The sequence below is a fragment of the Myripristis murdjan genome, chromosome 21 (assembly GCF_902150065.1).
Source record: "Myripristis murdjan chromosome 21, fMyrMur1.1, whole genome shotgun sequence".
Taxonomy (NCBI): Eukaryota; Metazoa; Chordata; class Actinopteri; order Holocentriformes; family Holocentridae; genus Myripristis; species Myripristis murdjan.
Genome location: NC_044000.1, coordinates 21,231,181 through 21,246,918, shown reverse-complemented (window position 1 = coordinate 21,246,918; position 15,738 = coordinate 21,231,181). Strand labels below are relative to the sequence as shown.

Below are 15,738 nucleotides of genomic sequence, written 5' to 3'. Positions count from 1 at the left end.
GCATTTAACTTGAGACTCTATTTTTGCCTCTGTTGGGTGACAACACCGTTAATTTTATTAATGCTAAAGTGCAGTTTCTAAGGTTACAAAGGCATGGTTTCACTGCACAAGCCAGAGTCTTCAAAACAGCTGTGGAGGCCCATCAACAGCGTCTACGGTTACGCTCGGCGTCAGACGAACCCTTTTTGTCCCTCGGTACGCCCCGTAGAAACAGGAAGTAGTTGACAGCGTGTAGCAAAACAAAAAATATACATATCAAGCAAAAAAAAATCAATGTAATTATCGCTGCTCGACATGGAGGGTCCAAGCTCAAAGTCACTGAATAACGACTCACGCTGCGTATTTTTTAACACAGTTTCAGACGACTATCGATGTGTAAGTAACGTCAAAGTGGCCTCGGCGGTGACGTTAGCTTGTTAGCTAACCACACACACTGCTAGCTTACCTGCCCTAGCTGGCGTTGGTAGTTATTTACCACACCCTAATCGATTATCTCCCGACTGACAGATTGGTCGATCGATTAAGTGACTTATAAGGGCTGAGTGTCGCCCGGGTCCCGGTGTTAAACGCTTTAGCTGAGCCGTCTGGATGATTACCTTGATGTGGCTGCTAGCTGCGTGTTAAACCGGCCTGTTGGACATGACAGCAGCTGATCGGACATTCAGGCTAGCTGAATATCATGCGTGCCTTTGAGCACACATAGGCACGCCTGCGGTGTTACTGTGGTTTGCACTGAGTTTGTTTAGTTCAACACGAAAAAAGAGATAAGCCACGTCGTAGAGCTCCTTATCATGAAACGATTACAGGTGATAATGCGACCTGTTTTGTGAATCCTAATGTAAACTGGATGCACCTGTATGTGTGTGTGTGTGTGTGTATGAGAGAGAGTGAATGTTTATGTATAAGATGTATAATGATAACTAGAGCCGGGCATTGTATCGATTCTATATTGATACTGTGATTGATTGTTATCTGGGGGTTTTGGATGTGGTAGGGTGTTTTCTATTCCTGGTTTTAAAGGCTGCATTTACATTAAAGTGATGCAGCCACACCCGCATTAGCAATGAGTGTTTATCAAAAATGTCATGTGCATATATTTGTGAATATGCACCAGCAGTTTTCCCCCACAGTACTGCCATCACCATGTCGAAATCAAGGTATTTGGTCCAAGGTATTTTTAAGATTAGATTTTGTCCGTATCACCCACATCTAATGATAACCTATTAGTACTTCCTTCATATTTTGAATATTTTAAGTTACTAAAGAAATACTAGATCGATTCATGGGTGGTGGTGGAAGTGGTAGGCAGCGATTTGGAGCCAGAAGCAGCTCTGTGTACAATTGTCATCTGCTCTCTGTGCCGTATTGAGGATGAAAGCAGGACAAAAAAATGGGGTGAAAGTTTAAGAGACTCTGATGAGGAATCCTGCAGTAATGCTGTCCTGCCTTGGGTCCATGCTGGCCACCCCGAGCAGTCAGTCACATTAGTAATTGCAAGCAATCGATCACACTGTCCTGTAAACTGTCTGACTAACCCAGATCCAGATGCCCCCGATTGTTGCGCCATCCCCCTTTCACTCTCGGCTTTGAAGAATCACACCTCAAGGGATGACCAGCGCTCAGCCAGCATGCACGGCATTCTTGTAATCAACAGTTTCATCGGTATAGACTCGACAGCCAAACTGATTTCTGTTGGTCCTTTTCATTTTGCATCATGACATTACATATTTAAGTCTTGATTCCCTTTTTCCCCCCACTGCTGTAGTGCTCTTCATTAATTCAGGCTGATCTGTCTTTTGTTTAAATTATTTGCGTGATTTTCCCATAATCTCAGCATATTTCTGCACTGCTGAGCCGGTCTGTGTGAACATGTTATAGTTGGTCGTTTGTTAAATTGAGTGCTTGGTCCTTTAAATTAAAGGACGCTATAGATTTGCCATTTCTTTCCACATGTATACAGTATATACATCCCATTAAAAAAAAAATTAACTTGACATGTTTGACTAGGTTTAACTGATTTAACTTTGTTGGTGTGGGGACAAGCTGCCAGGAATTCACTGGTTTTTATATTTATAAAGGTAGCATCTTGGATTTCTTGGCTTTTTTCAGTTGCTTGTGCCTTTGTTTTTACATAGGTCATTAAATGGCACGGCAGCATGCTTGCAGAGAAGCAATTAGAATTTGTCAATTGCAATCAGGTCAAAGGCAGCTCCTTTTTCTGACTGTTACCTAGGGTTGTGTGTGAAAGGTTGTGGCAGCGATGCTGCACTGCACTTAATGGAAATTCCCCACTTTATTTTGCATGCAAAACTCTATGCTTTACTCCTGCCAGGCCTCCTAATTTCCCTGAGGCTTGCATGTATGGAGCTTGCTTGACTAACACATTTCTCATTCTCTTCATACTCTCTCTCTCGCTCTCTCTCGCTCTCTCTTTCGCTCTCTCTCACTCTTCTCTGAGTGGCTCTCAGAGATTAGTTTCAGATTAGTTTCATTTAACGATGCTCTCTGTTTTACAGTGTGTTTAAAACGGGTCAAATGCAGGTGGATATAACATTCAGAAAGGCCTCAAGTATTTGCAGCTGTCAAAATCTGTGCAAGGCTGAGGTGTTTGTCAAGTGATTGTTAACAAAAAATTACCCGCCGCTTGGGTTGCTCTTTGTGCAAATACCATTTTATTGCGGCTCCCTAAAGCACACACGTGTTCACACGCACCTGTGCGCGCACACACACACAAAAAACGCAAAAAGAGGTTTGAACAAACACCAGTCTTCTAAAACAAATATTTCTAAGCCCATGATTCATTCCGGGTTTCTGCAAATATCTTTTGTATGATTTTCAGACTTTTCACCAGACTCAGGAATCTTTTGTATTTTTATTTTATTTTACTTTTATTTAACCAGGTTAGTCCCATTAAGGTCAAAATCTATTTTTCAGGAGAGACCTGGCAAAGAATGGCAGCAGAAAATAAAGCAGTTTCAGACAACATAAAACACGCATCGAGGCACAGTCTTACTAAAATGCAGCACGAGCAAAATCCTGAGGAAAAGGACAATCATGATACCACATGAAAGATTTGTATTTTAAAGATTCTGATTCCATGTGAATGCTAATGTATTATTAATCTCCTTTTTCTGTTTCACAGGTGGTGATTTTAACAGTAAAGCGAGCAACAGGCACCTTCTCCTTAGTAGGATGGTGAGTATCTCCCTTCTTTAGTGCTAAATTGCGTCTTGTATCCTTGACATTTGTTTCACACCCCACATACTGTGCTTGTAACGGCTGTAGCCTGAATGAAATGCAAGGATGCACACTGGATATTGGGCTCAGACATTTGTTAATTTCCCATTACCAAAATCTGACGCCAAGAGCCACGAATAACACATCTGAAGTTAAAGCCTTGGTTTTCTGCCCTTTTCACTATTAAAACTATAAGAATAGATCACTCTAATGGAGAGTAGAATAGCTTACATGTCAATTTTTGCCCAGTGAAAACAAAGTAAGGATTTAAGTCGTTGTTGTTGTTCATTAAACGCAGTGGCTGGTCCCAGTGCTCTAAATTAGACAGCAGCTCCAGTACTTTGCTTTTGTGTCCATATTGGAAAAGTGGCGTCAGCGCCTCTCTAATGAAACTGAGTGATTCACTGTAATTCAGTCTCTTGAAACCAGACCCGGCGACTGGTGTTGTTACCTTGAATGTTGCCGAGCAGCTCCTCGGCTGAATAGCAAAATGACAAAGACGCCGGCTGCTTTAGTCTCATCTTAAACAGGCGCTGCTTCCGCGGAGGTGTTGTCCGTGGCTCAAAGTACAGCCGCTTGCTTCCCGGAGATGAAAAAAGGCTGAGAATGCAGGCAGTTATACTAATGGTTATTGGAGGACCTGCAGGGATAAATGCTGCAGTGTTATTATGACCTATTTAAGAGCGTCCAGTACGGTACAACATCCTTACAGCAGGAATCGGCCTGTCCGGCTCAAACTGTCGCCCCTGTAATCAGAAAGAAAAGCCTCACATGTCGTTTCCCTTCTCTCTCCGCAGCTTTTTCATGCTGTTTGTGATCTGGTTGCTGCGCAGGTATCACTCTTTGGCTCAGGTAAATTTATAGTGTATGTATGTTTGGGACTGTATACTGGTGTGCTTGGTGTGTATGCTCGCATGTGTGTGTGTGTTTTTGCTTGCTTCGATGCCATAGGAAATCTGTTCAATTAGCCATGACAAATCTTGGCATAATTGAACACAATTAAAATGCACAGATTAATCAATTACGGAGCTAATTGACTCATGGTCTGTCTCTGATAATGACTGCTGTCTTGTGCTTTTTTCCTTTCCAATTGAAGGAACTCACTGGCATTATTCTTACAGGCTGAAGCTGCACTGAGAATGAATACGAGTTACATTCAGATTTCTACATGAATAGGTTTTTATCTTTGATTGGAAAGGTTTTGATTCTCTGACATGCATTAGTAATGTTTTGAGGTGTGAGTGTGTGGATGCACTCGCTTGTGTGTGTGTGTGTGTGTGTGTGTGTGTGTGTGTGTCTTTGAAGCCTGTCCAGCCAGTCTGTCAGGTTGAGCAGCGCTTGGTGTTATCCTCCTAATCTGAAGTAAATGACAGCTTAGCGTGGGGCTCTGACGGATCCTATTACCTCTGGACCACAGAGTGTTTAGAATCAGGTCACAGGGACCGGGCGCCCCCTCCACAAACCCCCCCACCCCTCTACCCCGCCCCCGGACCCCCACCGCCACATCAGCCCTCTCTTCACCTCCAGTACCTCACAAAGGTTATCTGTCAGTCGATAGTCTTTAGTGCTCTCTGCCCTCCTTCGCTCTTTTTCTATCTCGCCCTCCTCCTCCTCCACAGCCGGGGTCGTTGCTGGACACAAATCGATCATAGGTTTTCTGTGTGTGTGTTTGTGTGTGTGTGTTGGGGTGAATGATGTGGTGTTAAAAAAAAACAAAACAAAACTGTTGCTATTGTGATAACGATATGAGTTATGATTCATTTACTGGGAATGATCATTTTTGCCTCCTAATTTTCATTCTTACTGAAAAAAAACTATGACAGTAGTGAAGATGTGTTCTTTTTTTTTTTTTTTTTTTTTTTTTTTGCTGTACCAAACACAGATTCATTCAAGTTCTGTGGTAACACACAAACATGTTTTCTTGCTACAAGCGTAGCTACTGATCATTTACATTGGTAATTAATTGATTCTTTTTTTTTTTTTTTCAATTAATTATTTAGTCTAAAAAGTGTCAAAAATAATGACAGCAGCTCGGGGAAAATTAGGAGCGCCCAAAGTCATGTCTTCACATTGCTTCCTCAGTCTGATCAGCAGCTGAAAAAAACAAAAAAAACAACAAAAAAAAACAAACAAACCCTAAAATATTCATTTTATAACAATAAGAAATGGAGAAAAAAAACAAACAAATCTTAGCATTTATGAAGCTGCAACCAGAAAATGTTTGATAGAATAATGAAACGATGAATCGATTATCAGAAGTACAATGCGTTAAATTTCTGTTGATTGACTAATTGATTAATCAGCCAATGCAGTTTAATAAGTAAGTTCAGACAGGGAGACTACCTGCGCCGCTCGTTCTCTCTCTCCTCGCATCTCATTGGCCTATCATGAGCCTCTCCCTGCCTTCATCACCACCATCCTCGTTTCCCCGGTTTCATCTGTAATTCTGTCTCTATTCCTTTCTAGTGAAACCCCACAAGCTCACCTGCCTTTCAGTTCATCATTCGGAGAGCCAATCAGAGCCTCTGCCCACTCACCCGGTCGTCACCCCGCGATACACACGTCATTCATTCACGTCGACGCCGTCATTTCAGATCCGACTCGTTGCTCTTAAAGGCTCCGGGGGAAGAATACGACCATTTTTTTTAAGGGATCACCGTCTCCCCTTTCTCCATTCACAAGAGCCTATCCCCAAATCTTTTGCTCAATGTTATCTCGCTCGGCAGTGTAATCTCTGGTGTATTTTCACTTCAGCCTCTCCTGCTTGAAATGGCTGCAGCGCTATTTGTTACATCTGGAAGAATAGGATTTGTAGGTCACGATCTGTGTAGCGCCACAATACTTAATTTATAATGCTATTTTGTTACACATTTGACCTTTACCGGAAAGTGCACCTCCTGCAGTTTGGATGTTATATTTATATATTGCGATTGCACCAACATTTTGAGTAACCGTCCAGCCCTAACGTGCACGTCCGTGTCCTTGAGGGTGGATGAGAGCCGCAGTTTGTAAGCACCTCCATTATGGGTGAACTCGGGTTATGGCTGATAGTTGTCCTGCATAGCAACCAGCCTCTTGAAATTCCACAGTGCACAGATTATTGATCCTTGTTACGAAGGGGAAAAAAATAATAATAATGAGTTCAGGTTGTACAAAGGGAATTAAGGAGAGTCTGTCCCCTCCAATATTTTGATAGAGTCGTCACTAGGGATGCCATATGCCAAGCTCTCAGGCGCGTCTTTGATCATTTGGTGTGTAATTTGCCTTTCTCCGTAAGTGAATACACACACACACACACGTACACACACACACACACACACAGCAGCGTCGTTTTAGGAAATATTTCGTCAGAGAATCCCGTCTCATGCCTTCCTCCCTCTCATTTTCTCCCTCCCTGTGCAGAAGATGATTCTCAGCCTGACAGTCGCAGCCTTCTTTGACAGCATAGCATATGTCATGGTGAGTCACTCTGTCTGATTCAACACGCTCGCACACACACACACACACACACACACACACACACACACACACACAATCAGAGCTTTTTTTCCGGGCTTGTGAAAACGTTGCCCTCTGCTGTCCTTCCTTCCCCAGGGTGAATCCCACCCAGAGAAATCCCTGTGTGACTTCCAGGCCTGGTGGTTGACTTACTTTGGTAAGATAAAAGCCCCATGAATGAGCCTCAGAGACACTTTTCACAATAGAACGCCTAAGATAGTTAATTAGAGCAGAGATCCAACGTCAAACGTCTCGTGAAGACATAATGTAACTGTATCCCCGTGCAAAATAATCCTGCTTTTTTCTCTGCGTGTGGTGCCGGTCTTTGTCTCGTAGCAGCTGAACGTGCGAGTAAGAGAGTTGTTTCCAAAGCAGAGTACACGCTTGAATGTTTTTTTGAAAGCCAGAAATCTCAGTCAGTCACCGGGCTGGTATTGATCAACACCTCTGTCAAACCCCCAGAGATATTACAGCTGCATAATACTGACAAATATTCATATACTGATTATTTTGTTCATTGTTGCAATTGGGATATAAGCTGAAATACAGCATACCAGGGACAGATTTTTCAGTATTTTTGTGTTTTTTTTTTTTTTTTCAGTAAACAAAAAACAATTTAATGGAAAAACTCATGCTGTTGCTCAACATTTGCTGCGTATGAATACAAGAAAAGTTTTTTTTATTTATTTTTTTTATAATGTGCAATTTAATTTAAAAGCCAGACATTTGGCTCAGCATCATAATGCCATGTTTAGGAGCTCATTTTGAGCGCTGATAAAATAATTGCAGCCTGATGCGATTTGGAAATTGAAGTAGCTCATATTGCACTGGTTCCACATTTTTCAATTAATTGTGCAGCCCTAAAAGATGTATTCTGATCTGTTTTTTTTTTTTTTTTTTTTTTTGGGGTTGTTTTTGCAATGGGACAGTAAAACTCCTACGCACGGCACATTTAATGCTGCAAATGCACAAAAATATACAACTGCTGTGTAGTTTGCAAGTTTGTATTTGAGTTGTTTGTGCTGTTTGATTCATCACTTCCTGTGTTATGAAATGATTTTCTGCCAGTGATGATGCCTGAGACCAGATTGGGTCCATTGAGTTAAATCAAATCAAGACAAAAATGCAGGTTCTCAATCAGGAGGAATGGGACACCTTTCCTCTTGCCACCTCATTTTGTAATCAAGGTCGATAATTTGAGTGCGGTTTACATAAAACTCTTGTTTAGCGCACTTATAAACTTCCCCGGCGCAGGAAAGAAAGACCTTATGCCGTGAAAACGTGTCTTATTTGCATTGCTGGTTTCTGTTGCAATTAAAGCCCCCTTTAGCCTTGATTAGCATTAGGATTGTTAGTTAGGACTGGCTGCTAATAAGACACTTCACAGGGCTGTTTTATTGGTCTCACAGGCAGAAACACACACACACACACACACACACACACACGCAAGCAGATACTGGGTAATGGGCAGTGAGTTAGTGCTGCAGGGTTGGTGCGTGTCACCTCGGTTTATCATTAGGATCCTCAAGCTGAGGGCAAGCGGCTGTACATAAACACCGGCCGAACAGCCACTTTGTTCTGCTGCCGAGCGTCCGGTCCGGCGGGATTGCGTCGAGCGACTCCGCTTTTAACTCAGGCCAATAAAAATTTATGAAATGTAGTTGGAATCGAGCAGGACGGCAGCACGGGGGGGCAGCGCCCGGACAGGTGGTGAAACTGAGCTGTGCATGTCACGTTAAAGCTTCCATTCTTACAAGTCATTTGGTCTCACATGCAGTGTCAAACTCTCGTTTTCTATGTTATTTATTTATATCCTCCTGAGACCCGAGGAAAAAAAAGTGTCTTCCAATTTAACTTTTTTTGTGATTTCTTGTCTATTGAGAGTTAAAACAACAATTCACAATTTAGAATTTCACAAAAATATTTTTATTTTAGATTTTACAGTACGTCCACTGTGGTGGATTTTACTGTAAAAAACAGATAATTTTAAATTTAAATAAAAAACCAATCAAATAACCACAGATAATTAATTACAGACAATCAATGCCATTAACAAGAAAATACATAATTTTCATAAGTAAAAAAACAATAGCTCAACAATATTTGACTTCCTGTTTCTTTTTTCATGACGTGTGTTTTTCTGCAGCTGCCATTTTGGCTCAATAGAAAGTGGGTGTTCCCCTCATCCCACCTTATCACATGAGATATCATTGGAAAGGCCTGGATGTCCTCTGTACACCAGGACTTGAGAGGATAGCTCAAATGAGTAAAAGGATATAGATGATCAATTGATGTCCACTACAGAGGACATAATGGAATAGGCTGGGTCTCAGGAGGATTTATATAAAAACAAGTGAAAAAATCTGCCACGTTCAGTGAGATAATCCCACTTGTTTCCAAAGAAGTTTCAGGATTTCTTTCCGCAAACACGCATAAATATCTTGAAATCGGGCAGAATAAGCGTACAAATGACACTTGTGGTGTGTCTCAAATCGCGCACTTCCGTTAGTGCACTGTCTGTAAGTACGCTTAGCTGACAGTACACCTACCGGCACAGTGCGCGGATTTCGACTGTAGCTGGGTTTCCATCCAAATATATCGAAATTTTTGAGCGAATTTTGTCCAAATGCGCAAAAGAAAATGCGAATTTATGCCTGTTTCCATTAGTTTTGTTTTGCGATTATTGAGAGGAGAGTGTGCCGTGAGATGACGCCATAAGATAGCGTCTGTGTCCACTGAACAACAACAACAACAACAACACTGAATTCCCTATAGAGGGAGTAGGGAGTGAGTGAGTGATTTCGGACACAGCCAAACACTCAGCTGACACTCAACAGCTGATCATGGACAGATTCCTGCTGAACTTGTCGGCTCTTGGGAGAAGTCTGCCTACTATTTTGGCAGCGCTAACTTCGTACCGACCCATCCTAAATAAGGAATAAAAGACTAATAATAATAATAACAACTAATAATAAGACTGTAGCGTAGAAGTGTGACGTGGTATCCGGTCCAGTCATCGTTTATTCGCAAAACCTGTTTCCACAGCAAAAAGTCGCATTTTCTTTTATCGATACGCTGAGAAATCCACCCCCTCCGAGTGTAAAAACTTTTTTGCGAATTTTCGGCCGTTTTTCGAATTTCTGGCGTTTCCATCCAAGTTTTTTTTTGCAATTTCTGAAAATGCGAATAAAAATAGGTGGATGGAAACCCAGCTAGTGAAGGATGTCTCAATTGGCGCACTTCCCGTTGTGCACTTACCGGAAATGACGATCGCCACAGTCGGCATCAGGCGAGCCGACCGCGGCACCGGCCGCTCACCTGTCACATCCGGCAGACCCGACCGGGTGGGCGCGGTACCGACCGGAGCCAGCCTGATGCCGACCGGAGCCGCGGCCGGCTTTGGTTTTCGGTGGTAAAATTATCCAGAAGTAGACGTGTACACATCCTATCTTCAAAATAAAAGTATCACCAACTGCTTCTAAGGTATTCGAGTTTTATTTTTGGAAACAACCGGAAGTGACTGTCCTTTGCACAACCGCTAGCTTGAATTTTCAAAGCAGACGTTATTTGGACAAACTGACCACATATTTGGAATCGACGTGGTTACTTTCTCGCCTGAAAAAAAAAAAAATTAAAACTTAATAAAGTGACATATTAACAGTTGTAAAACGAAAAGTCAACTCAGCTTTTTTAGGTAGTCCATCGTTCCTCACTCAACTGTTTGACCGGTTTGAGTTTACATCCGGGTATTTGCAGTGCGCGATTTGAGACACAACTTTGGTTTAAGAAAATTATGGACACAAGTTGATTAGCCTTGAAAATAAGTGGGATTATCTCATCCCGCTGGCAGATTTTTTTTTTACTCGTTTGAAGAAAAACCAGATTTTACCTCTGAATCCAAGAATAATGACGAGTTAACGTGGAGATTTGTTGCGGTGTTGGCTTCTGTCTGGTTATGTAAGACGTGCAGCGATCACAGAGACTGATGGTGATTGACTGGGATAATGACAGGGGAAGCCAAACTTCCTCTCTCTTAGTCACCACACGCTAATCCAAAAGTTCACTGCGGCTGAGTGTAAAAAATGCGACTGTGTATTTCTGTATTTGTGTGTGTGTGTGTGTGTGTCAGTTTGTTACGTGAAACAGAGAATGGTGAATATGCGGCTGCAAGAATCCATCACTCTGACGTCTGGTCCTGCCTGTCCTGTCAACTACAATACACACACACACACGCGCGCACGCACACACACACACACACACACACACACAAAGGAAGAGGGCTGAATATGAAGACAGAAAGGGAAGCGAGTTTTCGTTCGTTCCTTCCCCATTTCTGCTGACTGCTCTTCCTTCTCCTTTCTCCTCTCCTCTTTCTTCTTTTCCTTTTTCAATTCCTTTACACTTGCACCACCCCGCTCTCTCTCTCTCTCTCTCTCTCTCTCCATCTCTCTCTCTTTCTCTTTCTCCCTCTCCTCTCTCGCCCCCACTTTTGCGTTATCTGCCCGTGCTTTTCCATAGTTCATCATTATCTCTCTCCGAGCTCCCCCTCTCATCCATCACCATAAGACACAGGTTTCCCTCATATTACTGCAGAATGGGCCTTCATTTATCATACAAGTGGAACACACCGATACACACACACACACACACACACTCGCAGGTGCATGTTTCGTGGCAGGGAGCTGTGTTGTGTTGTGACCTTGCTGTTTTTCTCGGTGTGTGTCTCTCTCCGCAGACTGGAGTGCCTTAGCCTGGGTCTGCCTCATCACGTTGAACTTGTACCTCAACCTGGTCCGGGAGACGAGCACCAGCCGATACGAGACGTGAGTGGAGGAGTGGCGGACTACTCCTTTATTTCATTTTATTTATTTATTTATTTTTTTTTTTTCTCCGTCCCTTACGTCTCCTTTCCCTGTATGGATATCTCTTTTTCTTTTGCCTCGCACCTTAAACCACCAGTCACTTTCCTGTATGTGTTTGTGTGTGTGTGTGTGTGTGTGTTTGGACTGCCAGAGCATGTGTCTGCCCCCAGAGCATTTACAGCCCCCTCCTTCACCACTACCCCCCCCTCCACACCCCCACCCTTTTCTGTTCCAGACAGCCGACGCTCTAATTGAAAAGGGAGAGAGTGGCAGCCGTTAAGTGTGTGGGTGTGTGGCTCTCTCTTTCTCTTTCTGTGTGTGTGTGTGTGTGTGTGCGTGTGTTTGTGTATGTGTGCACCCCATCTTCACGCTTTGTGGCTCTGTGTTTCTGTCGCTCAAACTCCCATGAGTGCTCTCCTCTCCTCTCCGGCGTGAGTGTGGAGTGTGCGTATATGTGTGTGTGCGTGTGTGTGTTTGTGTGTTTTACATGCCTGGCGTGGAGCTTTTGACACGAGCACACGCAAATGTGCATGAAGCCAAAAAAAAAAAAAAAAAAAAAAAAAAAAGTCATGCACGTTTATTATGGGGAATTCAAAAAAAAAGGAGCAAGTTAAGGGCGACTGTGTGCAAAGTCAAGTGTGTTTGTGTAATATCCTGCAGATGTGTGTGTGTGTGTGTGTGTGTGTGTGAGGAGAAGGAAGGTGCCCCCCCCCCATGGGAGTTCCCCCACATCGATTAGCGATAAGCCAGACAATATAATGGTGGTATAACTCAGAAGGAGACGGCTTTATGGGTGCAGGGAAGGGGCCGGCTGGGGGGCCGAAATCGCTCCGCTTCAGCGCCTTATCAGCCGCACACTTCTCATGGGTCCAGAGGGAGTGAGGTGTGTGTGTGTGTGTGTATAGTCACACACGGGCGGCAAAAAGCAAGGCGCAGAGAAAAGGAAAGAAAAAAAAAAAAGCAGCACTTTAATAGATTGGAGCGCGGCGAGGAAAGGGCGTCAGGGGGCCTGTCACCCGACTGGATCAGCCGCGCATAGGTAAGCTGTGTGTGTTTACGCAGGCGAGTGTGTGTGTGTGGCTGCGCATGCATGCACAATTACCCCCCCCCCTCCCCCCCTTCCGCTCCCTCGCCCAGCATCCGGCCGCCCTCACACAGTCAGACACACAAACACACACACACACACACTCGCGCAGCCAAAGCAGAGGCGCCGTGCGATGGTTTATGAATGAACGAATTGCCAAGAGGAAATGGAGAACGGAGGATGGATTGTGATGATGCGAGAGCGGACGGAGGAGAGGGTGCAGGAGGTGGAGGGGAAGAGGAGGGAAGTGTGTGTGTGTGTGTGTGTGTGTGTGTGTGTGTGGAATAAAGGCAGGCGTGCTGAATATGCCGCGCACAGAGGATAGAAATGAAGCCGAGGAGGAGAAAGAAGTGGTGGTGTGTGGCAAACGAATTCAGAGGGAGCAGAAAAAAGAGATTGAGCCTCGAGAGAGAATACTATATGAGCTTGTGTGTGTGTGCGTGCGTGCGTGTGTGTGTGTGTAGGTGTGTGTGCGAGATGCAGAGCGTAGCAGTCCTGCTGTGCCTCATTAAGCCCATGTTGTGCGGCGCTCCGGACCTCGTCATCTCCCTCTCAAAACGCTGCGAGTGTGCGGCGGGGTACGTGCCGCGCTGTGTGTGTGTGTGTGCGTGTCTCAGCGTGTGTGTGTGTGTGTGAGAGAGAGAGAGAGAGCGCGTGTGCACTCGACATTGATTTCCTGACAAGCCTCCTCCCCCATCGGCACGCCACAGATTGGCAGCACTGATTTCACCATTTGTATCCTCTCCTCCCACCACCATACGCTCTCTCCCTCTCTCTCTCTCTCTCTCTCTCTCTCTCTCACCGTCTCTCTCTCTCTCTCTGGATCTATATACATTCTCTCTGTCTCTCTCCCACCCACCATTCTGTTCTATTTACACCACCAGTCATCTATCTTTCTCTACCACCTCCCACACATTCTCACACTACTGTCCATCAGACGGAGAGGAGGAAGGGAAGGGAGGGGGCGAACGAGGCCCCAGCGAAAGCCAGAGAGAGAGAGAGAGGATGTGTGTCGGTCGGTGGGTGTGTGTGTGTGTGTGTCTCAAGAGGGGATTGAGTGTGTGTCAGCCGTGTTGCCACCGCTCGATTGACCGCACTTGGAACGAGTCAGGCCAGGACTTCCACTCTATTGAGCGGGCGATGCTGTACGCTCTATAAAGTATCGACGCCCACACCCGAAGACACTGGAGCGCACACCTCATCTGTCTCTCACACACACACACACACACACACACACACACACAGTAACCCCTGCTCGCTGACAGCGATTTTTCCTAACTACTTTGATCTTTTCATGTTTCCCTGCATCTAAACCAGGGGAGGCGGGTCCAGACAGGAAGGGAAGGACGAGCCTCCCCAATTTTTCTTTTTCACCTCTTTCCCCTCGAAAAGTAGGTTATTTCAGTCCATCGCTATTAGGCTCAGGCTGGCAGCCGCTGATATTTAATATCATGACATTTGCGATCATATGCAGTGTTTTCTGCAATATTGAAATCCCCGGATTGCCACCTGAAGTCTCGGGACCACAGCGAGGCCAAAGCAGAGTCTGGATGACTGTGCAAGTCTTGACTGTTTGATTAAAAAGTTAAACTGTTTTCACAATTTAGTGACAAGTTACCAATATAACAGCTGAACATAAAAGATAAGATAAGATAAGATATTTCTTTATTAGTCCCACGGTGGGGAAATTTCAAACATTACAGCAGCAAAGTGGATAGCAAGATATGATGCATAATTTACATTATAAACAGATAATAAATAGCAAAAAGCAATATAAACATTATAAAAAAAAGAATATAGGAAAAAAAATACAAATATGAACAAGCACTGAACATGAACATATTCACAGTGATTAGCTTAGTAATAGCATGTATAGGTAATTTTGACCACACAAGGATTTTGATTATTAGGCCTATCAAAGTTATTATCATTTAAATGATACATTTATAATAAGATAAAATAAATGAATATTTTAAAATTTGAGGTCGGGTGAATCACCCCTCAATTTGATCGCGATAATATTGAATATTGTGATATTTCAGAGAAACAATATCATGATATTAAAAGGGTTTGTAACTAATCTTTAGTTGAATGAGCCGCTGTGTGGTGAAGGAAATTTTTTTTTTCACACGATACGAAAATGAAAAGCAAGACATTTTATTCCACATTATTATTATTATTATTATTATTATTTTTATCTACCCCACAATGTGTTGCCACATTGTTTTGGACAGCTGACTGATGTATATCAATCCAAATGTGATTTTCACAGAAACATGTAAGTCAGCGTTTCCGCTCCACACTCAGCAGATTCACGATGAAATGCTGCAGACGGGTCCAATCAGAGCAGCCTGGCCAATGTGCACTGCAAAAAGTCAAAATCTTACCAAGATTATTTGTCTTATTTCAAGTCAAAAATGTCTTATTTCTCGTCAAAATATCTCATTACACTTAAAATAAGACATGATCAGCTCAGAAATAACTTGTCTAGACAATTTTCACTTGTTTAATGAGATATTTTGACTAGAAATAAGACATTTTTACTTGAAATAAGACAAATAATCTTGGTAAGATTTTGACTTTTTTTGCAGTGTGAGGATTTGTGTGAATTTTTTTTTTTTTTTTTTTTTTTTTGGCAGTATGATTTCTCATACTCGTCCAGGCGTTTGGTTGGTGCTTGGGAGCTAGTTTCAGGCCATGTGTCAAATTCAGGGTGTCACCCCAAGGCGAGTAGCTATGCACTTTTGGTCCATCCCCCCTTTCCTCTGCAATTTACCCTCTCCTCTTTCAAGGATCCATAATATCATTTATGAACAACTGTCTTTGGTTTTGATGGAGCCATCTTCTCCTCATCATCATCGTTCCCATATTATTATAGAGGGTAATTATGGTTTATATTACCGAGGCCCAACCGGCACTCTAGCTTTATAGGCATTTTTCCTGCACCTGAAAAACAACCCTGAAGTCGGCGCCCAGCCACCGGAAGAACTGAGGAAGTTAAAAGAGTCAATTTAGGTTATAGGGATTTCACTCAGGAGTGCAGATGCCCCCGGTCGC

At 43.4% G+C, this 15,738-nt stretch overlaps 1 protein-coding gene across 2 annotated transcripts in view; it reads left to right on the top strand.

Moving 5' to 3' along the window:
- The first annotated feature begins 154 nt into the window (after positions 1-154).
- Positions 155-15,738, top strand: part of LOC115379654 (cyclic AMP receptor-like protein A) — a 59,867-nt gene continuing 44,283 nt past the window's right edge. Inside the window, exons 1-6 of one of the 2 annotated variants that reach the window (XM_030080452.1) lie at positions 155-375; positions 3,143-3,195; positions 4,035-4,089; positions 6,640-6,696; positions 6,832-6,892; positions 11,471-11,558. In XM_030080452.1, coding sequence (XP_029936312.1) covers positions 295-375; positions 3,143-3,195; positions 4,035-4,089; positions 6,640-6,696; positions 6,832-6,892; positions 11,471-11,558 — 395 coding nt within the window. In that variant the 5' untranslated portion in view covers positions 155-294. The remainder of the gene's footprint in view (positions 376-3,142; positions 3,196-4,034; positions 4,090-6,639; positions 6,697-6,831; positions 6,893-11,470; positions 11,559-15,738) is intronic. The other variant, XM_030080450.1, reaches the window with a different exon arrangement.